The sequence below is a fragment of the Corythoichthys intestinalis genome, chromosome 15 (genome assembly GCF_030265065.1).
Source record: "Corythoichthys intestinalis isolate RoL2023-P3 chromosome 15, ASM3026506v1, whole genome shotgun sequence".
Taxonomy (NCBI): domain Eukaryota; kingdom Metazoa; phylum Chordata; class Actinopteri; order Syngnathiformes; family Syngnathidae; genus Corythoichthys; species Corythoichthys intestinalis.
In genome coordinates, this window is record NC_080409.1 from 7680247 (window position 1) to 7707225 (window position 26979).

General features: G+C 42.5%; 1 protein-coding gene across 7 annotated transcripts in view; it reads left to right on the plus strand.

Annotated features, from left to right (window-relative positions):
• Positions 1–26979, plus strand: part of syne1b (spectrin repeat containing, nuclear envelope 1b) — a 264424-nt gene that overhangs the window by 37442 nt on the left and 200003 nt on the right. For 6 of the 7 annotated variants that reach the window (XM_057858502.1, XM_057858499.1, XM_057858501.1 and 3 more), the window contains 12 exons: positions 3239–3300; positions 17323–17418; positions 17562–17645; positions 17753–17845; positions 18613–18779; positions 18866–19062; positions 20298–20410; positions 22094–22126; positions 23996–24103; positions 24166–24303; positions 24376–24540; positions 25327–25439. In XM_057858502.1, the coding sequence (XP_057714485.1) occupies positions 3239–3300; positions 17323–17418; positions 17562–17645; positions 17753–17845; positions 18613–18779; positions 18866–19062; positions 20298–20410; positions 22094–22126; positions 23996–24103; positions 24166–24303; positions 24376–24540; positions 25327–25439 (1369 nt within the window). The remainder of the gene's footprint in view (positions 1–3238; positions 3301–17322; positions 17419–17561; positions 17646–17752; positions 17846–18612; positions 18780–18865; positions 19063–20297; positions 20411–22093; positions 22127–23995; positions 24104–24165; positions 24304–24375; positions 24541–25326; positions 25440–26979) is intronic. The other variant, XM_057858505.1, reaches the window with a different exon arrangement.

A 26979-nucleotide genomic window follows, 5' to 3' on the forward strand; every position in this document is an offset into this window, starting at 1 on the left:
GTAGTAACGTACATAACTTTTGTTCGGTCGGGTCAGTAAAGAGATGAGGCGCGCCAACCTCTTCTCCATCATTTAATCACACTCAAGTGCGCCTCAGCAAGATTGCCTAATGAATAAGTCATGAGCCCTCTTCCTGTTTCCGTTCTTTACCCATAACAAGCCTGTGTGTGCTACTACAGGACAAAGGATGCCCAATACCTGCTAACTTGTACACTACCGTTCAAAAGTTTGGGGTCGCTTGGACCCCAAACTTTTGAACCCTAGTGTGCATAATGAAAAATCCCATATGATACACTACGGTTCAAAGGTTTGGGGTCATTTAGACCCCAAACTTTTGAACTGTAGTTTAACTGCAGGAACCAATAGGTTCAAATGCCAAGTGCTTTCGCTTGCACACCGGAAAATTCCCGACCTGCAGGAGGCCGCCCTCCGCTGGCAAACTCCTAACTACGGTGCTGCGGTGAGCCCGCTGACCGCCGTTGACGCCTGCCTATTTTATAGATAAAGTGACTAGAGCCAATGGATCGTGATAACCGGGGAATGGAATTTAGACGGCGTGGTACAAAGCCTGAGTTCTGCTTCTGCGTTGCGGTGACGACATAGCAACGATGTAGACCCTACGTCGTGAATGAGCATTTGATAGTTCTGCGGCAAGGGAACGCGATGCTCTGTAATTCACCACCAAGCCACTAGAGGGGTGTAGTGTTGTTTTTGTACGGTTTTTGGGAGACTCTTGTTGACTTCCTCTAGTTTTCTTCCGGTAATGCCAACGGAGATGGAACGTTTGAATGTTTATCTTCAGGTCATCAACATTGAACAACAAATGTTGATCGTACAAATGTTGAGGTGCAGGCAACACAGAAGACGGTTGTGGAGGTGGTTTGTCTGACTGTTGATGTCGCACAGAGACTGGCAGTTTACAAATCGGGTGGAAATATGCAAGCTGCGTTGTCCAGCGTCTTGTCCAATTTTTTTGCCGTGTCCTACAACCAGCCAGTGGGAAGCCATAGCAGATTTATGGCGGCAATGGAATTCCCAAACTGCGTTGGAAGCCTTGATGGTAAAGACGTTGTCATAAAAGCACCGAGGCACTCTCAATCAGTGATGATGTATGTATAGTGTGTGAACTATCTGTTATTCAAAATTAAACATCAAAACAATTCTTTTGCAACCAAACCTGTGCTTTATTCTTCATATACTTGAAGTGTAAAATTTAAGTACAGTGGGGCAATTAAGTATTTAGTCAACCACTAATTGTGCAAGTTCTCCCACATGAAAAAATTAGAGAGGCATGTAATTGTCAACATGGGTAAACCTCAACCATGAGAGACAGAATGTGGGGGGAAAAAAAACAGAAAATCACATTGTTTGATTTTTAAAGAATTTATTTGAAAATCATGGTGGAAAATAAGTATTTGGTCAATACCAAAAGTTCATCTCAATACTTTGTTATGTACCCTTTGTTGGCAATAACGGAGGCCAAATGTTTTCTGTAACTTTTAACAAGCATTTCACACACTGTTTTGGCCCATTCCTCCATGCAGATCTCCTCTAGAGCAGTTATGTCGTTGGGCAAGACAGATTTTCAACTCTCTCCACAGATTTTCTATGGGGTTGAGATCTGGAGACTGGCTAGGCCACTCCAGGACCTTGAAATGCTTCTACGAAGCCACTCCTTTGTTGCCCTGGCTGTGTGTTGTGATCATTGTCATGCTAAAAGACCCAGCCACGTCTCATCTTCTATGCCCTTGCTGATGGAAGGAGATTTTCACTCAAAATCTCTCGGTACATCGCTTCAGTCATTCTTTCCTTTACACAGATCAGTCATCCTGGTCCCTAGCAGAAAAAAAGCCCCAAAGCATGATGTTTCCACCCGCATGCTTCACAGTGGGTATGGTGTTCTTCAGATGCAATTCAGTATTATTTCTCCTCCAAACACGAGAACCTGTGTTTCTACCAAAAAGTTCTATTTTGGTTTCATCTGACCATAACACATTCTCCCAGCCCCTCATCCAAATGCTCTCTAGTGAACCACAAACAGGCCTGGACGCGTACTTTCAGCAAGGGGAGACGTCTGGCAGTGCAGGATTTGAGTCCCTGGCGGCGCATTGTGTTACTGATAGTAGCCTTTGTTACTGTGGTCCCAGCTCTCTGTAGGCCATTCACTCGGTCCCCCCTTGTGGTTCTGGGATTTTTGCTCACCGTTCTTGTTATCATTTCGACGCCACGGGGTGAGATCTTGCATGGAGCCCCAGATCAAGGGAGATTATCAGTGGTCTTGTATGTCTTCCATTTTCTAATAATTGCTCCCACAGTTGATTTCTTTACACCAAGCATTAACAGGTCTTCCCAGCCTGGTGCAGGTCTACAATTTTGTGTCTGGTGTCCTTTGACAGATCTTTGTTCTGGGCCATAGTGGAGTTTGGAGTGTGACTGACTGAGATTGTGGACAGGTGTCGTTTATTCCGATAATGAGTTAAAATAGGTGCCATTAATACAGGTAACGAGTGGAGCCTCGTTAGAAGAAGTTAGACCTCTTTGACAGCCAGAAATCTTGCTTGTTTGTAGGTGACCAAATACTTATTTTCCACTCTAATTTGGAAATAAATTCTTTAAAAATCAAACAATGTGATTTTCTGTTTTTTTTCCACATTCTGTCTCTCATGGTTGAGGTTTACCCATGTTGACAATTACAGGCCTCTGTAATCCTTTCAAGTAGGAGAACTTGCACAATTGGTTGTTGACTAAATACTTATTTGCGCAACTGTAAGTAACAGACTCACAGCAAACATATGTACACAATAAATTATAAACTGCACCAACCAAAAATATGAGATAAAGCGATATAAAGCTCACAGTTTTTGGCCAACTGTGTCACTGCTTCGTGTGGCCATTCGCTTCCGAACACACATATACAGACATTGTAGAGGTTGTAGTACTTGCGGACCTCTTGGATGATACTCTCGTCGGCTTGGTCCATTTTTGCATGTAGCACAACAATATTTGAAAATGGCGGTTATTTCGTGACGAACCGGAAACAACCGTCTGAGCGGACCAAACACAGTCCATTTGCGTCCCGTCACCATGCGCTGATGTGACGCCCAGTCAGGAATCTGTGGAGGTGCACGTCATGGTGGAGGGTTGTAAATCGGGTCTGCCTTGACGGCATAGGTCTGCCGCAGAAGCATAACTCGGCCTTAACGCAGCGCTTTCATTCCAATATTTGGTCTGTTTGCAGATGAGCAAGAAGCTGTGCAGAAGAGAACCTTCACCAAATGGATCAACTCTCACTTGGCTAAGGTAATGACTCCCTCTCAATCACTCGCAAAAGCTTTTTTCCGCTCAACGAAATTTTGAGGTCTCCGGTGTGAGAACACGCGGCACTAGAAGTGTGGCCACAGGTGGGTAGAGTAGCCAATAAAATGTAGTCAAGTAGGAGTAGCGCTACTTCAAAATAATATTACACAATTAAAAGTCAAAGTAGTCATCCAAAAAAAAAGTATTTGGTGAAAGAATACTCAAGTAATAAGTAACATTGTGAGTAAATGCTTATTTTTATTTGATTTTTTTTAAACAATGGTATTTCTTTTCCTCAGGACAAAGTTATCTATATTTGCTGTTATTATTATACTGTACTATAACATATTACCAGTGTTGTCACATATTACAATTTTTCTTCCTTTGCTACCTCAACATAAGAATGACAACAGATATCATCGACTTACACCAAAAATTACATTTAAGTGAGGGATCAGAATTTTTCACATAAGGTTTGTGCAACACAACACGCCTACCGTCCGCTGCAGTTGCATACCTGTCAAGTTGTACAGTTTCGGCGTAATTTGTACAAGTGAGCACTGATTTTAAAATGTGCACGCCGTACTTTCAAAATCTGTACGTTTTTCGTGCATTACGTTTTTTTTTTTTGCTCCGTTCGGATTTTGTCATTGTTTCGGCAACGAGACAATGTGCGTTATGATGCACATTGCACTACGTTGGTTCAATGACGCGAGAAAAGTCAGAGACACTGAGAGAGAAGAGTGTTGTGACGCTGTAGCAAACGCGATGCTAGGCTAGGTGGCTCCAATGCACTGCCTCCGATATTTCTTGACTGTAGCCGACAGCCTACAATCCATACCTAGGTATCAAATGCTTATAGAACTACATCTGAAATGACAGACGGCGGCATTAATAAACAGCCGCCATTTTGAAGCAGTACACTTCTCAGAAAGGCTCTGTTGTAGTGAACCTTCCTAGCGAACTTAAGTAACTTTTCATCTAAAATACTCCTAAATCGGCAAAATCTTGACTCAAATCTAGATTTAAATGATGAAACAGTTTTAAAACTTTAACGTGTCGAAAGTGGACACAAGGGAACTAATACAAAAACGGTAGCAATTTTAACAACTTTAACAGTTGATTCACAAAATTAAGCGATTTCCAATTTTAGAAAAGGTTACTATGTTTTTGTTTTTTTTGTTTGTTTTTTTTTTAAAGTCAGGTGACTGAATTACTGACTGAATTGCTTTTTGGGAGAAGTAATTTGTAACTAATTAATTACTTTTAAAAGTAAGATTAACAACACTGGTCATAAAGATGAAGTCTGAAGAATGAAAAGTGACGAAAGCGGAGATTTCATTCTGTCAATTTGTTGTTGAACACAATTTGCCTGAAACTACTGCTGATAAACTTCTCAGAATTAGCAAAAGAAATGTTCCCTGACTCAAAGATTCCATCGGTAAGTTCATTTTATCAATTGACCTTTTTAATTTTTATTGGACACACTAACGAACTACCTTTAAGTCAAACTGAATTGCGAGCTGAGGTGCAGCCATCAAGACATGATAGAAATTGCCAAAAGTGCAACATACAATTATAACAAAAGTCACTTAAATTTTAGTAATCATGATTAGGGTGGGACAAAATATCGAAATGGTGATATATCGTGATACTTTGTATCCCAAAAGGTGATCGATATGCTCCTGTCAAGAATCGAGATAACGTTTTAAAAAGGTGTCAATGTTTTTTTTTTGTTTTTGTTTTTTTTTTTTGTAAATGAACCATCAAGTTGCTACCAAAATCTTCCACCATAATAGTGTCTCAGTTAACTCTGAGGCTGCCATTGACGGTACTCGACGCCCAATCTATTTAGACTGGGAACGTTCGTTCATTCAAAGCCAGAGCATTCACAGTCATTCGGTCCGATTTTTGGGGCATTTACAGGTTATTTCTAGGGCTGTCAAACGTTTAAAATTTTTAATCGAGTTAATCACAGCTTAAAAATTAATTAATCGTAATTAATTACAATTCAAACCATCTCTAAAATATGCCATATTTTTCTGTAAATTATTGTTGGAATGGAAAGATAAGACACAAGACGGATATATACATACAACATACTGTACATAAGTACTGGATTTGTTTATTATAACAATAAATCCACAAATGGCATTATTAACATTCCTTCTGTTAAAGTGATCCATGGATAGAAAGACTTGTAGTTCTTAAAAGATAAATGTTATAGTTACAAGTTATAGTAATTTTATATTAAAACCCCTCTTTTTGTTTTTGTTTTAATAAAATTTGTAAAATTTTCAATCAAAAGTAGAGTTAATATAATAATAATGAGAATAAAAATAACAATAATAAGAATAGAGTGACCAAAGTCTGAGTAAGTTTTAGGTGTATTTTGCATAGCTATTTTGATTGGAAATGCCAGTTCACTTTGTATTATTGTTTAACTGTGTGAGAATAGGGCCTCATTACTACAGACTGATTTATTTTTGAGAGCGAGATAGATATTATTTTTGTTGTGCTTTCACTAAATGATACTTATGTTTGTTGTGAAGGAGTTGCCGAAGCTTATGCCAATAAACGGCGCAGTCCAAAGAACGCCTGTGTCCACTCGCCTTTATAACATATATATCTCTACATATCTTACCCAAAATACAACAAGAGACACATAATTGCCACTAAAAGAAAGAATACTTACAGAAATATGTGTGGAGCACAAATAGCACAATGCAACTGCATAAACATCTCACAACTACTAATTCTCCCACTAATAGAAGGAATAACATTAGTATGGAACGTTGCTGCCCCCAAGCGGCCGGTGGCATTCTCTTCACTCTAAATGTCCATAAACGGCATCATTGTAATCTGTTTGAGGCAATGCGTGAGCGGGTCATTCAGTGCATGCGTTAATTGCGTCAAATATTTTAACGTAATTAACTTAAAAAATTAATTAACGCCCGTTAACGCGATAATTTTGACAGCCCTAGTTATTTCCTGTTGAGTTTGAGTCTCTGCCTATTCATTTTGGTGATTCCCAGGTCACGTCCTGTTCTATAACCCATAAAGTACCCCAAAATCAACAGGAAGTAACTGAAAATCAAGAGGTAAATGACCTTAAATGGCCCAAAATTATCTCATTGCCTGGCAGTGGCTGCCACTGACTGCCATAGACATTCAATCCATTTGAAGTGGGAGGGAACATTCGTTCATTCGCTGCCACCCTCCCAGTTGCAGCGAGGGTGGCAGCCTCGCTGGATTGGACGTCTACTAGTGATAAACTAATTCCAAATCACAGCAGAAACTTGTCTTTCTGTTTATTAGTTGTTTGTAGAAAATCCTAGAATGATTTCCTGACCATTGTATCGATAATCGTTGTATCGCCATATCGTCAGATCATCGTTATCGTGAGCTTTGTATCGCAAATCGTATCATATCGTGCGGTACCATGAGGTTCCCACTCCTAATCATGATGTAGCTGAAGATACTGATTGTTCTTTGATTGCACCAGGTTATATGTTTCAATATTACCAATAAATTCATATTATTTTAAAAATTGAGTTTTATTTTTGGTTCATATTGCACGCTATATACAACGTTGTAAGATTAGTCACCAATTTGTAAGGGCATACGTCACTATTTGTAAGATTGCCAACGGCCTCGGGTTGACAGGTATGCAGTTGACACCAGCAACAAAACATTCAAAGAGAAAGTAAAATAGAACCGCACTCTCTATCTCACCGTCACCTCAGCAACGCGGTGTATTCAGGTACAGCGAAAAACGTCTGATTCGTTACATTATTATAAGAATTATTATTGTACTATTCAGATTTTTTTTTTATAATTTATTTGTTATGCTAAGTGCAATTGCCATTTGTAATAGTACCAGCAATATTTATTAAAAATTTAGTGTAGTTTTTCGGGCTGAGGAACGAATTAATGGAATTACAATTAGTGATGCACGATAATACATTTTTCAACCGATACCGATAACCGATAATTTCCTCCTCATTCCAACCGATAACCGATAATGTCAAGCCGATAATTCTATTAAAAGATTTATGTAAAATTTTAAAGTATACACAAAAGAAAATATTACTGTGCAAAAATATAATTTATTGCTCTTTTTTTCAACATAAAATATGAACAAGTCGTCAATTCCAACATCTAAATAATGACAGATTGTCTGACATTGTGTAATGGTAAACTTTTGGCAACAATTACTCACGGAGTAAATACCTAAGTTGCACAAAAATGCCTTTAAAAGTAAGCCATTCCTAAAATATATAACATTAACACACTGCAAAACACACCTCCTTAAAACTATTCCAGTTTTAAGTGTAAATCTATTGGAAATAAGTGAAATTATCTGCCAGCGCTTCAAGTGTATTTCTCTCAGATTTCTTGGAAGAAAAATAGCTAGCTGAAAATAATCTTAACAGCCTTATTTTAAGCAAGACATTATTATACTTAATCCTAAAAAAAAAAAAAAAAAAAAAACTGGGAAGAATCAAAGATTTTGAATAATATTTGTGGCTAAAGAATATTATTGTTATTTCATTACAACAGGAATGTGCATATTTAAAATGATAAGTGTTAATAAGTGCCAATAAGTTTTGATTATCTACTGTGACTGTAATTGAGCAGACAAATAAGTTAAATAATTTGAAAAGTGATTGCTAATGTTATATGCTTTGTTGCTCACTGTGAAAATGAATAACTCAAAAGAGCGAGATGTCATGTACCCATTCTGCAGCGCTTTGTTTACATTTGCGGCACTCACGACATTTGCTTTACAGCAGCTAAACTGATACACGGCAGTATTATTTGGACAGAGTTGGTGCTCGCATCCGCGTGCGTGTTGGTTTGTGCCTGAGTTTTGTTAAGCCAAAAATAAAGGCAGCGTTACAAAGTCATCTGACCGCTCGTAATTTTACATACTGAAGCATTATTGACTGGCTGACTTCGTTTTCTCCATGTTTAAATTATCATCTAACCACTGTGCCGTCATGATAAGCTTGCTTACTGGACATCACTTGTCCAAATGTCCGTGGTTGAAAAATGATGTGATTGGCATGTTTTTCATGAAGAACTGTGGTCGTATAAACTGCATTATTTTTTTATCCAGGGCTTTGGTTCCCGGGTCATTTCGGTAAAGAAAAAAATTGTGTCTCGTCTCGTTCGTACCGGATAATCCACCCGTCCCGGCCGGTTCGCCGCGGCGTATTCGGGTCCTGGCTCTGCTCGCACGTTGTGGAGGAACGCTCGAGAAACCGGGGTGTTCGCCGGAGGTCCCGAAGCCGGGGAACCGGGCTCTGCCCGCCCTGCCTACGGCGAGGCGGCGGCCTGACGGACCGGCCAGAGCGGCGAGCTCCGTCTGAAGACGGCTACTTGCCGACTATCGTTCTCCAGTCGTGCCGGTGTTTAGCCTTAGATGCGAATTTACCACCCGCCTTGGGCTGCATTCCCAAACAGCCCGACTCTGAATCGTCACAAGCCCTGTAGTTTAACTTAGTGTTTACAATAGCTTTAGCATTCCCGCCAGCAGCAGCCTCGTATTCGTTCCAAAAATCTTTGTGATGCAGTTTTAAATGGCTGCTGGGTTAGTGGTTTTGAATGTGGACGCTTTCTTTCCGCCTCGTGGAACTTCTGCGGTACATGTTTCGCAGATGGCGAGAGCGTCGTTTTTTTTTAGTAACAGCCGCCATAATATTCAACTACTTCTTGTCGTGTAACTCCGCCTCCTCAACCCTTCCTCCCTCAGGGGCTTCAGAGAGGGGAGGGTTTGAGGAGGCGGCGTGCTGAATTCTTCGGTTGCGCACATTTGGAGGCTAAATCAAGTATATAATTATCGGATTGCATTATCGGTTGAATTTTTTTATTATCTGGATTATCTGTGTGACGTCATAATTGCCATTATCGGCCGATAATTATCGGTGACCGATATTATCGTGTATCCTTAATTACAATGTATTCTTATGGGAAAATTCTGCTCGACATACAACCATTTTGACTTACAAACAAGGTCCTGGAATGAATTAACTTCGTCTGTAGAGGTACCACTGTAGTAGTAGTAGTAGTATGTAAACGATATCCAGCATGCGTGTGTACTGCCATTGCGCACACCTTGTATGGAGAAAAATGACAAATTTGGACTGAAACGATGGGAAAAACAAAATAAGATCCTCAGCACCCCCTGCAGTGAGTGACTTCCAGCGCCTCTGCCAGTCAGTGTCGCCGCAAAGGAAGGGCGGACGCAGATGGAGAACGACGGGGCCGGGACATTTCCCAGCAGGCTGTCATGCACGTAAGCGAGCTGCCGCCAGTGAATGGGTTGGGCAAGTGGTTCGTTCCGGTTCCAGACGGTCACAAACAGAGTGCGACTGTGCGGGCAGAGCTCATTGGAAGACTCTGCTATCTTCCTTACTGCTTTGACTGAACTAAAGCCGGAAAAAAAGCTTTGGCTTTTGTTTTGTTTTTTTCCGGTGACAGCAGTCAGATTCATTTCTATTGGCTGGAGATGTCCAAGTATTGAACTATCGAAACTGAAATGTTGTATCCGGATACCATAGGCAGAGTTTGACTTTTGGGGTAGGGGGGGCACAACATGTTGATGACCCCGAAACGCAGTGTCAGCAATAAAATTAACTTACAAGAATATTTATTAAAATTAACTTTCAAGAATATTTATAATAAGTTAAAAATGAGTGTTTTTCCCCATCATTCATGAGGGGAATTCTAAACCAGGCTGCTTAGGACAGCTATGCTTTTCGCCAAAATGGTCATCTTTTGAATATGGGATGCCCGCCGGTGGCAAATTTTGCACCCCATCAGAAATGGCAACTTTTTGTTAAAAATGGCCGCGAATACAGTGGTTACAAAGTACACACTACAAACTTTCTTTAAATCCAGGAATACAATATTTACTTATGTTTGATCATGGACGGACATGTAGAAAAGTTCTACAATTAGCGTCTTTGGTGGGGCATATTAAAACTAGCTCATTAGTCCACCTGAGAGTGCTATGTTTAGAGTTTAAAATACCAAAGTTATGTTTTGCTTGAGAGTGTGGATTTCATCCCAATCGTTCGTCTTTGTGCCCAAAAATAGTGAGCTTTGGGTGGCCGCGACAGAAGCACGAAGTGGCTGGAGCCTCTATGCTGGAGGGTGTCTGGTGCTCTAAAACATTCAAATTCTTTCACACGTTCATTCTCAGTTTACTGTATCTGTGCATTGAAGTAATAAATAACCAAGGTGCCATATTTTGGTCTAAAAAAGACAAAATTACGTTTCGCCAGCCAAGGGAATTTCACCCCAAGGCTCCATGTGCTTTTGCCCACATACACGGCGTCTCGGGTGGTCACGACAGCTGCGCAACACGCAGGTAGGTTCATCGCTGTACTTTCATCCAAACGTGCTCGATAAAAACCATGAGTCGCGTGGAGGGGTGTATATGTATAGGGTCACGCTACCTCAACGTGCCTCATTTCGGTCATTAAACCCCAAAATTAAGTTTCACCAGGATCAAGTCAATAGAGCTGGCGGCATTGAGAGTCTGTCCCGGGGTCTTGTATTTCAAACTACGAGATCCTGGAAGGGCCATAACTTATCGTGCAAAGGGGGGTTGCGTTAATGCTTTAATTAACGAGTTCAACTGACAGCTTCATTAGAAACGTATATTACAACCGGCCCAAACGTCAGGCCAGTCCACCAGGAAGTGTCCCGGTCCTCCCGATCACCCACTCCAGGCCTGCTTCTGGTTGGGCGAGTAGAGTACTGACGCTACAGCAGTCATTTAAGTAACTGTTAACTGATTAGGACTATTAAGTGTGAATTCCAGAGGCATAATAATTCACACTTGATCATATCAGGTAAAAGTGTAGTTATTGTTACTTTTTCACATTGAAGTGTAGGTTAGACATGTGCAGATTACCGGTTTCATGGTATACCGTGGTATGAAAACGTCACGGTTTCAATACTGCAAAAAGTTTCCGTCATACCGTCCCTAAGGTATTAGCTATTTTTTATGTCCCAAGAATGCATGGAGAAATCCCTCACTTGCACCTCCAACCAGTTGTTGCTCGTTATCAGTGAGTCAACTGTGCAAGACGATGGCTGGAGGAGGTGAAACTCCTGAACTTTTTCCTCGAAGAAAACAAAATTGCTGGTATGGGAATACTTAGGCTACAGAAAAGTTACAGATGGCCACGGCTTAGAGGAGGAGGGTCAAATCGACATGTAAAACAAGTTTGCGGAGGGTGGTTGCTGAGGAGGCAATACCTCAAATATGATTTCGCATTCATACAAAATGAAAGGTTAGTAAATACTGTAATGAACGTTTCCCATCAGCTACGAGAGTTAACTCCAGCATGTTTATTGTGTTTAGGGATGGTAAAACATGTTTTTTTTTTTTTCTCGCTGGCAACTGTGTCTGTTGAGAAAGAGAGTGTGTATAATTTGAACATGATGCGAGTCATGCACGTGTACTTTTTATGGAAAATAATTCAATTATTTTTGTTTTGATGGTAATGGATTCGCTGCTCAGCCTTCACCGTGTACAGACGCACTCTGAGCTCCTGAAGCACTCTCTTATCTTAACTGATAAGCGCTCAGGGCCAGCAAGCTCGACTCCCATTATGGCTCCAAAGAATTTGAAACCTGGAGACTTGGATGAAATAAAAATCCTCCATACAGAAGTTGGAAGTATCCTTGACTGGCTTGATTCAAAACCAGAATCAAGAAATCGTCAGAGAGCTCCAGTTAATTCGCGCTGAAAACGAGAAACTCAAGCAGGCGGTCGAGGAGAGAGATGTTCACATCAACAGGCTGGAAATTTTGGCTGACGATCTCGACCAGTGCCGACGCGCAAATGAGCTAATCATTTCTGGGTTACAACTGACGCCTAGCCCAGGGGACACAGTGGCGCAACTGCCAATCGCTAAGCTGAAAGAGTATGGAATAATCATGGAACCGCTGGACATCCGTCGCTGCCTTTTGCTCCCATCTGGGGGGAGAGGACCGGCGACGGTGCTCATGAAGCTGGCAGACCACAAGACATAGACTGCCCGGCTTAACCAGTGCCGCCACCTGAAAGGGTCGAAGATATTTTTTGATTGACAACTTGACTCGCCGAAATGCCGAAATTGCAAGAAAAGCACGTCAACTCAAGAAAGCTGGGAAAATAGCCAGCACCTGGGTCTCGGATTGCAGGATCCTTGTCAAGACGCAAGATATGAAGATTAAAGCTATTACGAATCTTGACCAACTGACTAGATAACTGTAAATACTACACAGCGGACCAGTATAACAACTTGTGGATGTGGACGGTAAGCTGAAACTTATCAACGGCAGGAGTCTCTACAAGAATCTTGAACACATTAAGGATTATCTACTAAAGATAACAAAGGCTCTGACTTTAATTTGCACAGATATAACATGACACAAATGAATCGGGCATCTAAGGGGTGAGGGGGTGTTGCAATTATGATTATGACAATCTTCTGGAATGTATTACAATTGAGCTCCTAATCCCCAATTGTAAAAACATAATTATCTGCTGTGTCTACCGAGCTCCTGATTCAAATGTCTAGTTTACTGAGTATATGGAAAAGATACTGTACAAAACGAATAATAAGCATGTTTTCGTTGTGGAGACATTAATCTTGGGATAAAATATGTACAACATGTTGTTTGATTTTCTCATACATTTTGCCACACACATAGCCACAACAAAATGTTCCACAGCAAACAGATGCAAAAATGTCAGGGACATGAGAAAGCCTTAACCTTGTACACCCTGAAATTAATTGAGCTGCTTGACTGGATGCTGAGTTACTAAACCCAGATTGTTGATTGTGTTATTGAACAGTTTTGTGGCCATCTGATGTATGTACCGTGTCTGAATGTGCGTCGTTAGTTGTATGGGGGACGGGAAACTGATAAGCATATGCTTCATCCCGTCCGCCTTTGTCTTCTTTTTCGGTTCCTTCGGGCAAATCATATCACATTTTGTAATTGTCAATGATTGTCAATGATACCGATGATGATGGCAATAACATTTCATTCAGTCATTCAATATATGTTGAGCTGTGGCTGTGGGCTGTAGGCTCACCTAAAGGACTGCATTTATTTTAATCTTATTTAGAATATTTGAGTTATTTTTTTATTTTTTTTTTTTATTAGTTAACTTCTTATTGTACTTATGTATGTTCCAGTGTGCAAATATGTTTTGAAAAATAAAAATCCTGTTTAATGGGAAAAAAATGTTTTTAACCCAGATATCCCATAGTAACACATTTTAGAGCTGTAATTGCAATACCATGATACTGTGATATTTTTGTTTAAGATTATCATACCTTCAGAGTCTCATTCCGGCACATTAATGTAAATAGATAAACAAGCTTTGACTAGTTTTTACCAGTTTCAGCGAGAACAAAATAGTTTTTTGCTGTTGTTGCCACACAAACGTATATCGAAATCTTATTAAGCCTCGCAATTGGAGGCGTGAGATCCATTTTTTGAGCGTCCCGAATTTCCAACAAAGTGCATTTATATAGGTTACTTAGGCTTTGACGTGTGTCTATGTCCCCGAACCCTAACCCTAGAAAATATTCATGGGGTGGCGAGAGGGGGGCAGGAACTTTTTGAGGGGTGGCAAATATATATATATATATATAACACAATACGGTATAATACATTATCAACTCTCTATCGACTATCGACTCTTTAATTCATCTCACATTTAACACAATCAGTTCCAATTTACCTAAGAAAAAAAAATACAAATGAGATTTTATGTGTATGACAATTTTGCTGATAAAACACGTTTTTTTCCAATGAAGAAAACTTTTTTAAGCAAACAGGATTTTGAAATTATAATCATTTTGCATTTTGATGGAATTACTTAATTATGCTTAACTAATTGATATAGTATTGATCCACATCGACTAATTGTTACACCCCTTGAGGATACGCCCCTACCCATGAGGTTTCAGAATCGGCACTTTTCAAAATAAATTTCTCAAGCCTCCGGGGTTGTAGAACCAATGCGAAGGCAAAGGGCTTTAATCGTAAAAAAATGGAATAAACTAATAATTTAAAAAATATATATATCATAAAAAATGAATTATAGACGTTTCCTGAGCAAAATATGGACGCCGCCATCTTGGAAAATGTCTGCTCCAAACTTCCGGTTTAGAAAAAACATTAGTCGTGGTTGAAGTAAGCAGTGTGTTGACAAAGTTAAAACTGCAAAATCAAGCCAGAGGAATCCATGGAATCTCCAAAAATGGATTCAGCGCGACGTAGATGAGAAATAGATGAGATTGTATGATTGTTCTTATCACTTCGTTGATCATTCGTAGGCAAAATTATAACAACCTGTCAGCCTGTGTTAATGTGAGGTGTAGTTGATACGCCGGCCACTTAAGTGACCAAAATGAGGTGAAATTACAAATTATATTACATTTGCCGAATGCAGAAGGGCTGGCACGGATTGTGTTGTTACAAGGAAATACTACAAGGTATGTACATATAAACAAAAACAGTATGTCATTCTCTTTTATTGCAGATATTGATCAGATTCAGAGATTTTATTTGTCATTGACACCAGCTCTCACAGAAGAACAGATGCAACAAAATTCCGTTCGATGAGTGAGCATCGGGCCGCTGCAGACTTTGTTTCGCGCCGCCACTTGTCTCTCTTCTTCAGAAATTATAGAGCAAGTTACAAGTAGACACACATATATCATACAACATAGCAGGGGTATGACACGACGCACAGGTCACGTTCAGGGATTTTTTTGTACGAAAAAAAGGAAAACTACCAATCATGGCTGGAGGGGGGGTGATAGCAGGAAAAGGCGGGGGCGGATTGGGGGGGGGTTGTGTGTGAGTGCGCAAGTGTATCAGTATTTGTACGTGTCTGTAGACAAAATAAGAGTCGCAGAGCCCTGCGACGGGCCTTGGGAAGAGATCAGGGACAAAAGATAGGAACATCTGCGTGGCTCTTCCCAGGAGAAGGGGGGTGGGGGGGATAAGCGTGTTCGGGAAAGGAAAGGAAAAGAAAATTATAATCAAATTAGGCCGAATAAGTAATTTTAATTTGCCCAAATAATGTTGGTTTTCAGCAAATTCGTACTCCTCATGGCGTAGGCGAGATCTCAGGTCCTTTAAAGTCATTGCCATTAGTCGCGGTCTGCCTCGACAGTTCAGTCATCTGGCGCGAGATAGTATTCACTTTTCTCCATCCTTCCTCGGACCGAACCGTGACTCCACGGAGCCAGTTCTCGGTTCGAGCCTCGACGCGATCTTCCAATGCCTTGAATCGCACCGTTTGATCCTGTTATGAACGGCAAGCCGTTAATGTGGATCCAAAACACAGACCAGGAGATCAGTAGAGTGAATGTTTGTATTTAATTAGTACAACAAAAGGGAGCACGCTGACAAACGCGAGTTTAACAAGTACAACAAAAGGGAGCACGCTGACAAACGCGAGTTTAACAAGTACAACAAAAGGGAGCACGCTGACAAACGCGAGTTTAACAAGTACAACTAAGAGAGCACGCTAACAAACGCGAGTTTAACAAGTACAACTAAGAGAGCATGCTAACAAACGCGAGTTTAACAAGTACAACTAAGAGAGCACGCTAACAAACGCGAGTTTATCAAGTACAACTAAAAGAGCATGCTAGAATGCATGAATATAACAGAGTACAAGAATCTAAATACAAAGTCCAAAAGAGCACTAAAGTAAAGATAACCAAACCAGAATACGACCGTAGAACGTCGGGAAGCTCGAAGGATGACGATGAACACACAGGCGGTAAGCAAGGCAAATAGCAAGCAATAGTCCGACACTTGCAGATGGTGACAGGCTTCCTTAAATACTGAGCTTTCCTAATCAAGCACAGGTGTGTCGTGTTACCCCGCCAATCTGGCTCAATCAGGTGCTGCATAAAGAAAAAAGAACTGAGAACACACACAAATATGACAGATCCTTGGTCAATTTGTTGATTTCCTTGAAAGCTGTTGTCTTGGAAACTTTCAGGTAGACCAGGGCATCTTCTAAGCCAAGCAGTAGGAACCAAATCAGATCGCAATAAAACATCTGGACAACATGATTCCATTACTTGTTTTATTTAAAACTATTGGTGCATGTGCAAACCAGGTCAATAAATCACAATTTATTAAACTATTAAAAATATAGCATACAAGAATGTGATAACAGACAGCAGAGCTCTGGAGCAGCTTGAGAGCCTCGCAAAACTTTGACCCAACATTACGCAGACAGTGGCCTACAGACGCTTTCTCCCGCTGTCCTCGGTAATTCCAGCTCCAATAGCGTATCTTAAAGTTGGTGCAGTTAAATAGCTCGTAGTTGGATTGCGGGATCGAGCTGACGGTCCCCCGCGAGGTGAGCCACCATCTGTCCAAGCCTCTCGGCTGCCCCCACGTAGTTGTAGTAAATACTATTAAAGATCATCATAATTACAATCATCATCGTAATAACAATATTAAAGGCAACAAGTCGTTTCATGCGCATGTTTTGGTTTAGTATTTTTTGACCACCGGACACGTAAAAATGCAGGGATAGGAAGAACACACAATTTCCGTAACACAGCAACAACATGACTACAAAAACCCCCAGTCTTTGTGGTGGCACGAGCTTGGTTCCACATCTGCCTTCATGAACATGTTGTCCTCCCCTGTCGTGATGATGGCAGATGGATGCTCTATATCCAAATGGTCTTTTTTAAGGGATTTTGATGAGTAAGGTTACTCCAGCTCCACTGTTGATTTGGATGTAGAATTTCTAAAACAGAAATTGCTAGCAGACATAATGAAGTAAAGCGGAAGTACCTCGGAAACTTGTCTATATGCATGTGTATTTTTCAGCCTTTTAGGTTCGGTTTTTCAGCCAGGTATTTCCAATATTTCGTTTCGGCCAAGAATTTTGCTTTCAATACATCCCTAGTTCTAAAAATGAGCGGTGACTGAAAAAGTCTGTGATCTCCGCTTCTTGTCTTGCAGCACAAACCACCACTGGAAGTCCACGATCTTTTCGAGGACATTAAAGACGGGTTGAAGCTCTTGGCGCTGTTGGAAGTGCTGTCGGGCCAAAGACTCGTAAGTTGTCCACCCCTGTTTCGTTTCCCGACATTTGCCGTCGTCGAACTTGTTGACGTTGCGTACGGGAGTGCGGGGCCTTCGCGCTCTTTGTTTGTTTTTCATTTTCCAAAAAGAGAGGGGCTTTGTGTGGATTTTTCTAGCCTTACGAGCAGGGCCGTCAACTCAAGAGGATTCACTGGCTTTCCAACATCGGTACAGCGCTCAAATTCCTGGAGGGCAGGAAGGTAAGCGCTTTGTGGAACTCATGCGTCAAAGGAGGACTCAACGCCAGGAGACGGACGGACAGACGCTACGGCCGGCTCGCCCACTGAAGGAATGTCTTCACTTTCAGATCAAACTGGTTAACATTCACGCTACGGACATCGCAGACGGACGACCGTCCATCGTCCTTGGCTTGATTTGGACAGTAATCCTGTATTTCCAGGTACGGTCTGCCCTCCCGCAAACGTGCTCCTTTAGTAGCCTGGAACTCCAGACTCACTGCTGTTCCAACTATAGAGTCTGGGACCCAGCTCTTTATTGGCCTCTCGAGCCCGAACAAAATCGTCCGTGCAATCAGAATTGTTTATTTGCGTGACGTGTTCTTAACGTACAACGTCAGTCTTGCGCGTCGGAAGTCGTCTCCACAACAACTCTGATGGCCAACGGGAGGGCCGACAATATGTTCCTATCCGCGGTCAATTCAGTTTTAAATGACCAAAAACACAGTGAGTCGCTACAACCAACAGTCTGTCTCACGCTAGCCATATTGAATAAATTTCTTCATTCTCCGCTCTCCTCGTGTGTTTACGTCCTCGCGCCAGTTTCTTGTTGCTTTACCAACGTCACGCGCCCCCCCGTCGTTGATTGGTCCACTCCGCTGTCTGTTTGCTGTGGCGTGCTCTGCCCAGGGATTTTGATCCGCGGAACAGTCGTCAGACTCTTTGCTGGGACAGCGGTGAGTCTGGAGTTCCAGGCTACTCTTTTAGTGCTGTTGAGTGCTCTTGAAATCACTAATCCGTTTGACATTTAGCACTGTCAGTGGCAGACGCTGACTAAAAACGGCTCGCAAAATCAGCTAATTATGACTCGATTTGAATGTCAACGCATTGAATTTGATGGGAACGAAAGGTCTTTTCATCCTTTTGCCGTGAACATCGGAGAGTTTCTTTAAAGAAATCCCTAAACATGGTCTTTTGTCATCCGGCTCAGATTGAAGAGTTGACAAGCAACCTTCCAGCTTTGCAGGCCTTGTCTGCCAGCGACTCGTCGGTGGAGAGCTCTGAAACGGGGAGCCCTCCCGCCAAGCGCAAAGTGGTCAAGTTTCAGGGCAGGGCCAAGAAGGCCCTGCTCAAATGGGTGCGTGCCACCGCCACCGAGTAAGTCCATCGAGCGGAAATCCGGCGGCGGCAAGGACAGCAGCCTCCGACTTGTGGGCACTACCCGCCTTGTTCTGCTTCCTCAGACGTCACGGTATCCAGGTGAAGGACTTTGGTCCCAGCTGGCGTGACGGCGCGGCCTTCCAGTCGGTGGTACACGCCGTGCGGCCCGACCTAGTGGACATGCGGGCGGTGCGCTGCAGAAGCAACAAGGATAACCTGGAGGAGGCTTTCGCGCTAGCGGAGAACGAGTTGGGCATCCCTCGTCTGCTGGATCCAGAAGGTGCGGCTCCCGATGGATCGAACGGCGCGTCCCGGTCTTGCCTGGTTCAAATGGATTTGTCGATGGCGGCGAATGAGTTCATTTGTTAAAGTTTGAAAATTCTGTTCAGCCCTAAAATTTGGATTGTACAAATTTAATTTTGAAAAAAAAGTTGACTCTTTCAGTGTTGGTCCATTGGTTTTTGACAAAGCAAAATGAACACAAAGTGAGCAAAAATTTACAGAATGTGACCCATGAGTACCCTAAAATGAACCAGGAAGTGACCCAAAATGAACAGGAAGTGACCCAGGACTGCCCTTAAAACAACAAGAAATGATCTTTGACTGGAAGTCCCCTAAAATGAACAGGAAAGTGAGCAAGCCAAAATTAACTCATTGACTGCCATCGACAACTACAGGTAGTCCTTGGGTTACGATTTACTCGACTTATGCGATTTCGACTTTACGACGCCAGTGTTTGGTTTGCCATTTACTAAACAAGAAGTTGTTCAGCTATACAGACAGCAAACAAGACTTTTTGAAGTTTTTACTTCCTTCACTTCTGACAATTTGTAACGCTATAACACACATATGTACACTTATGTTCAAAATGACACGCATTTTAACAATAACACACTTGACGCAAAACGATTGGTGTTCAAATGTCCATCTAGTCTGATCAATATGTAAATTTAGTAGATTAAATTAGCGTAATTTACCTAACAAAAGTCTGCTATCTTAAATGCTACAGATGCCAATGTATTTACAATTCTCATAGCAAATTGCTCACACTAACTCCACAAACTGTTGCTGTAAACCTAATTACAAATACATACACAAATATATATTAGCTGAAACAACTTACATCCTGATGTGGGCCAAACCGGACCGTAGCTATCCTTTATCCATGTCAGACTTCTGAGTCTGCTTCTCAGTCATACAAGGCGACAGTCCAGCCAGATCCAACGCTGACACCAGAGGGCAGTGTATCCTCCATCATTAAACAAAATACTTTTAGACTAGTTGGATAGTTATTTTGTAGGGGTACTTTAAGGGTTACTTCAGACTTACGCGGAAATTCGAGTTACATCGCCAGTGTAGGAACGGAACTAGTTCGTAACCCGGGGACTACCTGTATAGGCATCTTATAGGCCGGTTGTTAATGCGATCATTCAGCGAAATAGCGATTTCCTGAAAAGTCGCGATTTTGTTTGGGAGCTCTACCGTTTGTTGACCTGGCGCGACCCTCCCTGGCAGATGTGGACGTGGACGAGCCGGACGAGAAGTCCATCATGACGTACGTGGCTCAATTCCTCAAGCTCTACCCCGACCCTCGCCGATCGGACAATGACGACAATCGCCGCGACGAGGTACCTGGCCTCAAACCGGCTGGCGGGAATGTACGATATCATCTCCTCCTGACGAATGCGAGAAATGTGTTGGTCCCGTTGACATACCTGTCAACCTAAGGCCATTGGCAATCTTACAAATAGTGATGTATGCCCTTACTAATTGGTGTCTAACCTTATGTTTTATATAGCGTTAGCGTTATATATATATATTGTTTTATATTGCAATATGAAACAAGAATAAAACTCATTTTTTAAAATAATATGAATATGAAAATAATATGAATTTATATATGAAAATATTGTCACCTATAACCTGTTGCAATCAAAGAACAATCAATATCTTCAGCTACGTCATAATTACTAAAATTTAACAGTGACTTTTGTTATAATTGTATGTAGCACTTTTGGGAATTTCTATCATGTCTTTTGATGGCTGCACTTCATGGCACTTCAGATCGCAATTCAGTTTGACTTGAAGGTAGTTCGTTAGTGTGTCCAATTCTAAATTAAAAAGTCAATTGATAAAATTAACTTACCGATACAATCTTTGAGACAGGGAACATTTCTTTTGCTAATTCTGAGAAGTGATAAGCAATAGTTGCGGGCAAATTGTGTTCGGCAACAAATTGGCAGAATAAAATCTCCGCTTTCGTCACTTTTCATTCTGCAGACTTCATCTTTATGACCAGTATTGTTAATCTTACTTAAAAAAAAAAAAGTAATTAATAACAGTTACAAATTACTCCTCCCAAAAAGTTATTGAGTTAGTAACTCAGTTACCGGAATGTAAGAGTAATTAGTTACTTGGCAAAGTAACTGCTGTTACCTTTCATGTTTTTTTGTTTTGTTTGTTTTTTTTCATTAAAAGAAAAAAAAAAAAAAAACTAGTAACGTTTGCTATGTTTGGAAGTCATTTAATTTTGTGAATCAACCGTGAAAGTTGTTAAAATTGCTCCCGTTTTTGCATTAGTTCCCTTCTGTCTACTTTGGACATGTGAAAGTTTTAAAACTTTCATCATTTAAAGATAGATTCAAGTCAAGATATTTTGGATGAAAAGTTACTTAGGTTTGCTAGGAAGGTTCACTACAACAGACTCTTTCTGAGAAGTCTACTGCTTTTAGATGGCGGCTGCTTACTAACGTCGCCGAGTCTGTCATTTCGCATCTAGTTCCATATGCATGTGATATCTAGCGTAGCATCAAGTGGGCGTAGATTGTAGGCTGTCAGCTACAGTCAGGAAATACTGGAGCCACCTAGCTTAGCATCGCGTTTGCAACAGAGTCACAACACTCTTCCCTTCTTCCCACTCCCGCTCTCCTCTCTCCGTGTCTCTGACTTTTCTCGCGTCATTCAACCAACGTAGTAACGCATAGTAACGCACACCTTTTTGGTGCATTGTCTCGTTGCCGAAACGGTGGCAAAATCCGAACGGAGAAAAAAAAGTATTGCACGAAAAACGTACAGATTTTGAACGTACGGCGTACACACTTAAAAATCAGTGCTCACTTCTACAAATTACAACGAAACCGTACAACTTGACGGGTATGCGATGAAATATGTCATATGAAGCCAACAAGCGTGCTCTTTCAATTTTGGCTTTTCCACACGATGAATGTGTGGTAAAAAAAGTCTGAATGCTACTCTCTCCATCTGACGCTTCTTCTCTTTTGTGTGCTTTACTGCTTGCGCCCCTGGGCTAGTTTGACCCTCAAGACATAGAGCAAATGCTTGAGGTACGTCAGCATTCAATACCTCTTTTCTTCCGCTAATTGGACCCTTCTCTCTCTCTCTCTCTCTCTCTCTCTCTCTGGGGAGGTCTTCTAGAACGTGAAAAGCATGGAAAGGGAGCTCTTCTTCAGATGCTGTAGTTTTATAGCTCCGATGAGAATGACAGTCTCCTCTCCAGCCTAATCACCCACCTAGTGGAATACAAACTGGAACCTCCCATCAAATATAAGATGTTTCCCTTAAAAACACCATCTATATTTTGATATTATAACAAGGAAAAAAAAAAAGAACAGCTGGGAGACACGTTTTAGAGGGATTGTTGCTGTTTCACCAATAAGCATTGTGAGAAATGATTGTACAGTTTTATTTTCATTTCTCCTGGAGGCCAGAGTCATAGGGTGGTGGGTGGGTTCCACACGTTCTCTCTATGGCGTGGCTCCCGGAGCATAGCCTCCTCTTCGCCTGGCAGCTGGTTGCGGGAGTGTGGGGGATCGGGGCCCGGGTATCCTCCTGGTGGTCCGGCATGGGTGGCCGGGTGCCGGTGGGTCAGCAGGGTGTTGCCCACTCCAGATGGAGATCCTGTATTGCCCCGGTCCTAGTGGGTCGTGGGTGTCCCGTGGTATGCCATGTCGGTTGGGGGGTTGCGTAGGTGGCTGGTGGACTAGGTGGATAGGCGGTGGTGGGGGCGGGCGTAGGGGCCGATGGCACATCCCTTCATCCCTTTCCTGAAGGCCAGTTAATGAGGCTGCGGATGGCCCGTGGGACCACCCTGGGTCCCGGGAGGATGACGGCGGCCCCCTTGCTGGAACTGCGGGAGGGGGGAAAGGCTGCGCTGGCTCACGCCCCCGATTGGCTGGGAGGGACAGTGACCCTGGGGTGGCCTCCGAGCAGCATTTCCACTTGTCTGCAGGATGAGCAAACATCTGATGGGATTCACGCATGACTGGGTGTAATTACACACTGATGTAGATAAACTATGGATGCCAGGATTAGCGATAAGGCAGCATAGAATAGGATGTCATCATATCCAAGTGATTTACATGATACTGAGTTCTACACCTCAGATTGCCGATTTGTGTATGCTCCACCCAACCTTATCACATCTTTCTGACTCCCCCCACATGATGTCAACTGGAAAAACACTTTGCTAACGATAGCACTAGTATGGCCATAGTTAGTGTAGGCGTTGAATGTATTTCATGTTGTTTGTTCTTCTATTCTGTCCGTCTCTCCTTTTCTATTTCCCTTTCAGCCACCCCATAACCCCTTCCCGCTCGCTGCTGTCTCCGAATTAAATATTAATTTTAAAAAATATTTAAAAAACTAGGAAATCAGTAAGAATGTACAGGAACCAACCAGGGAATGCCCCAAAATCATCACGGATCTTTGGGCGAACAGTCTGTTTTGTGGTGTCAAATGACCATTGCAATTGTTTTACTGTGTGAACGGTGTTGAAGGGCCAAACGCTTTCGGCTGGGAAGAAATACCATTGGGGAAAAAAGAGGAATATTATCGATGGTATGTTTTGCATATGCAAGCAAAATCATCACATAACTTTTAACCTTTTCGAAGAAAAACTACCTCCCCCGTGTTGCTTATTGGTTAAACGGCAATGGACCATATGTCTCCTCCTGTTGATTTGTTTTCTGGTTATAATATCAAAATTTTGATTTGATAGAGTTGTATCAGTGAAACATCTTCTCTTGAATGGGGTGTTGTCATTTGGGTTGCTTTTTCTTATCCCACTGAGCGGGTTTTACGCAACGATCGGGTTGTAGAGGAGAGTGTCTTTCCCATCCAGCGACCCTGGCCTTCGGTCTTTTCCGTTGAATGCTAGTTAGTGAGGGTGTGTCCTGTGTTTCATACTGTGACAGAGGGAGGAACGCAAGATGCTGAGGGAGCTGAAGGCCTTCCTGGACCAGCTGGAGAGAGACGTGCTGAGGGCTCAGGCCGGCGAGGGCAACCTCACGGACAAGTACCAGGTAGCCGAGCAAGCCGTTTCTTGGCTAAAGGTCCTTACTGAACCCCGCGCTGGTTTTGGCAGGCCTTCAAGAACTTCCGCGTGCAGTACGAGATGAAGAAGAAGCGGGCGGATCCTCTGCTCCGGCCGTCGCGGAAGGACGGCGAGCTGTCGGCGGAGCAGACTCTGCTCAAACAGGCGCAGGAGCGCCTGTCCATCAGGGTGCCTGCCTAATGGACTCTGTGTCGTTCTTTTTGGGCGGGGGCGATTTAACCCGCCGCGTTTTGTCGGCAGCTGCTGGACTGGCACATCCACCTGGACGAGTCCTTGCCAGGTCCCCTGGGGGCCATTGGAGCCTGGTTGCACAGAGCCGAGATGGCCCTCCGAGAGGAGATTCCCATCCGGCGCGCTCATGATGAGACGGCCGACCTGATCCGCGGGAAGCTGGAGCAGCACAAGGTCAGCTTTCTTCTATTTCGCCTCGCGTTCGTACTAGTCTTTGTATTGGTACCGATACACCGTTAAAATGATGTCATCGGTAGCGGCGAGTACAACGATATGGTGTGCCGACGCTGTGCAATAGGTACTTTTCGAGATCTAGTTCCTGACCGCTGTTTGCGCTGCTCAAGATGGCTACCATAAAAAAGTTTAGGGTTCCTTTAGCCTCGAATTTTCATTTTAAGGAATTGATTTTGGGGCACTTCCTGCTCACTTCCTGGTTATTTTGGCCCATCCTGTTCATTTTGAATCCATTTCTGTTCATTATGGGTCATCACCTGTTCATTCTGGATCATTACCTGTTCATTTTGAAACCCCTTGATTCCTGGGTAACATCCTGTCGATTTTTGCTCCTTCCCTGCTGATTGTAGATCATTTACAAGTCACTTCTTGTTCATTTTGCATCAATAGCTGCTCATTTTGGGCCATCCCGTTCATTTGGAATCCCCGCCTGTTGATTTAGGGGCGTTTTGGAGCAGTTCTTGTCGATTTTCAGTCTTCTTTTCTGATTTTAGGGCGTTTCGGCTCACTTTCTCTTGTTTTCGGGTGGTAAATGGCATCTCGTGAGTTTAGCGGTGTCTGACTGTGCCATGATAGCAATGACTTTACATTTTATCCGTGCTTGCGCTTACCGCCGTCCTGTGAGTACATGGGACCTTTGGCTAGAGTAGACGCAATTCTTGTTCGCGAATAGGCCTGAGAAATCCGGGTTAATGTCACCCGCCCGGTATGTCGGGACTTTTGCAGGACGTGTTAAACAACCTGGAATCGCACAGGCGACCGTTCCAGCAGATTCACCGGGACAGATCGGTCAACGGCGTCCCGGTGCCGTCGGAACAGCTCCAGGATATGGCGGAACGGTAAGTTGTCTGCCATCTGTCGGTCCGCGTGACTAGATCTAGTGTTGTACAATTACGATGCCGATCGATGCCACGCAATACGTAGTTCACTTCAAGATCTGGTTTCCGACCACCGGTCGCCCTACTTGAGATGATGATAGATGTCCCATTATGTGGCGTCTGGTCATCCTTTCACTGTGAATTGATCACTTATAGACATCCAAACCTTTTAAGGCGGGACGGCGGCTGCGAACGGATGTTCAAGTGGATGGAATGTCTCGCGGCATCCAAAATAGAAGATATTTGACTAAATAATGTAATAATTATGACTTCATTTGAATGTCAATACTTTGATGTGAATGTGGCTCGTACCCCTGAGGCCATTTTGCTAGAGGCAATGAAAGGTCTTTTCACGCTTATGCCGTCAACTGAAATTAATTTATCGCGAGCGGCCGTCTGATCCATTTGAAAGTGGGGTGTGGCGGCGAATGAACCTTCATTCGTTTGCTGCCATCCTTCCCACTTGAAATGAATGAGACATATCTCGCCATTAACGGGTGAAGCGGCGTCTGACCGAGTAGTGACTATGCATTGCAGTAAGTATGCACTCATACAGTGAGGAGCAGAAGTATTTGCACCCCTTGTGATTTTGCAAGTTCACCCACTTAGAAAATAGGTAGAGGTCTGAAATTTCAATCATAGAATGCATTTCCACTCATAGAGACACAATCTAAAAAAAAATGCGGAACTTACATTGTATGATTTTTCAATAATTTATTTGTAATTTACTGGTTCATAAGTATTTGTACCCCTGAGAATCAGCAATAATGATGACACTGAAAGAGTTGTCAGTCTACTTTAAAAAAAAAAAAAAAAAAAAAAAAGTCCACCTTTACCCCATGAGTAACCACCCAACCACCCGTTTGAGCTCATTATTGTCACCTGTGCACCCTACAGTCAGTCATAATGCAACTGCTACCATGGGCAAGACCAGAGAGCTTTCGAAAGACACTAGAGAAAGAATTGTTGAGCTCTACAAAGCTGAAAAAGGCTATGGGACAATTGGAAAGTAGCTTGGTGAGAATAAATCAACAGTAGCAGCAATTGTTAGAAAATGGAAAAGGCTAAACATGATTGATAATATACCTTGGACTCTAGCTCCATTTAAAATCTTCCCTCGTGGGTCATCACTCATGATGAGAAAGTGAGGACTCAGCCTAGAACTACACGGCAGGAGCTGGTCAATGACCTGAAGAGAGCAGGATGCGCAGTATCAAAGGCAGTGTCAGTAGAACACTACGGTGCAATGATTTGAAATCATGCATTGCTCAGAAGGTTCCCCTGTTGGAGCCAGTACATGTGAAGGCCCGTCTGAAGTTAGCCAGGGACCATTTGAATGATGCAGAGGTGTCATGTAGTCAGATGAGACCAAAGTAGAAATTTTTGGTGCAAACTTTTACTTGTCGTGAGTGGAGGGCAAAGAAAGATAAGTACAATCCCAAGAACACCATCCCCACTGTGAAGTATGGGGGTGGGAACCTTATGCTTTGGGGCTGCTTTT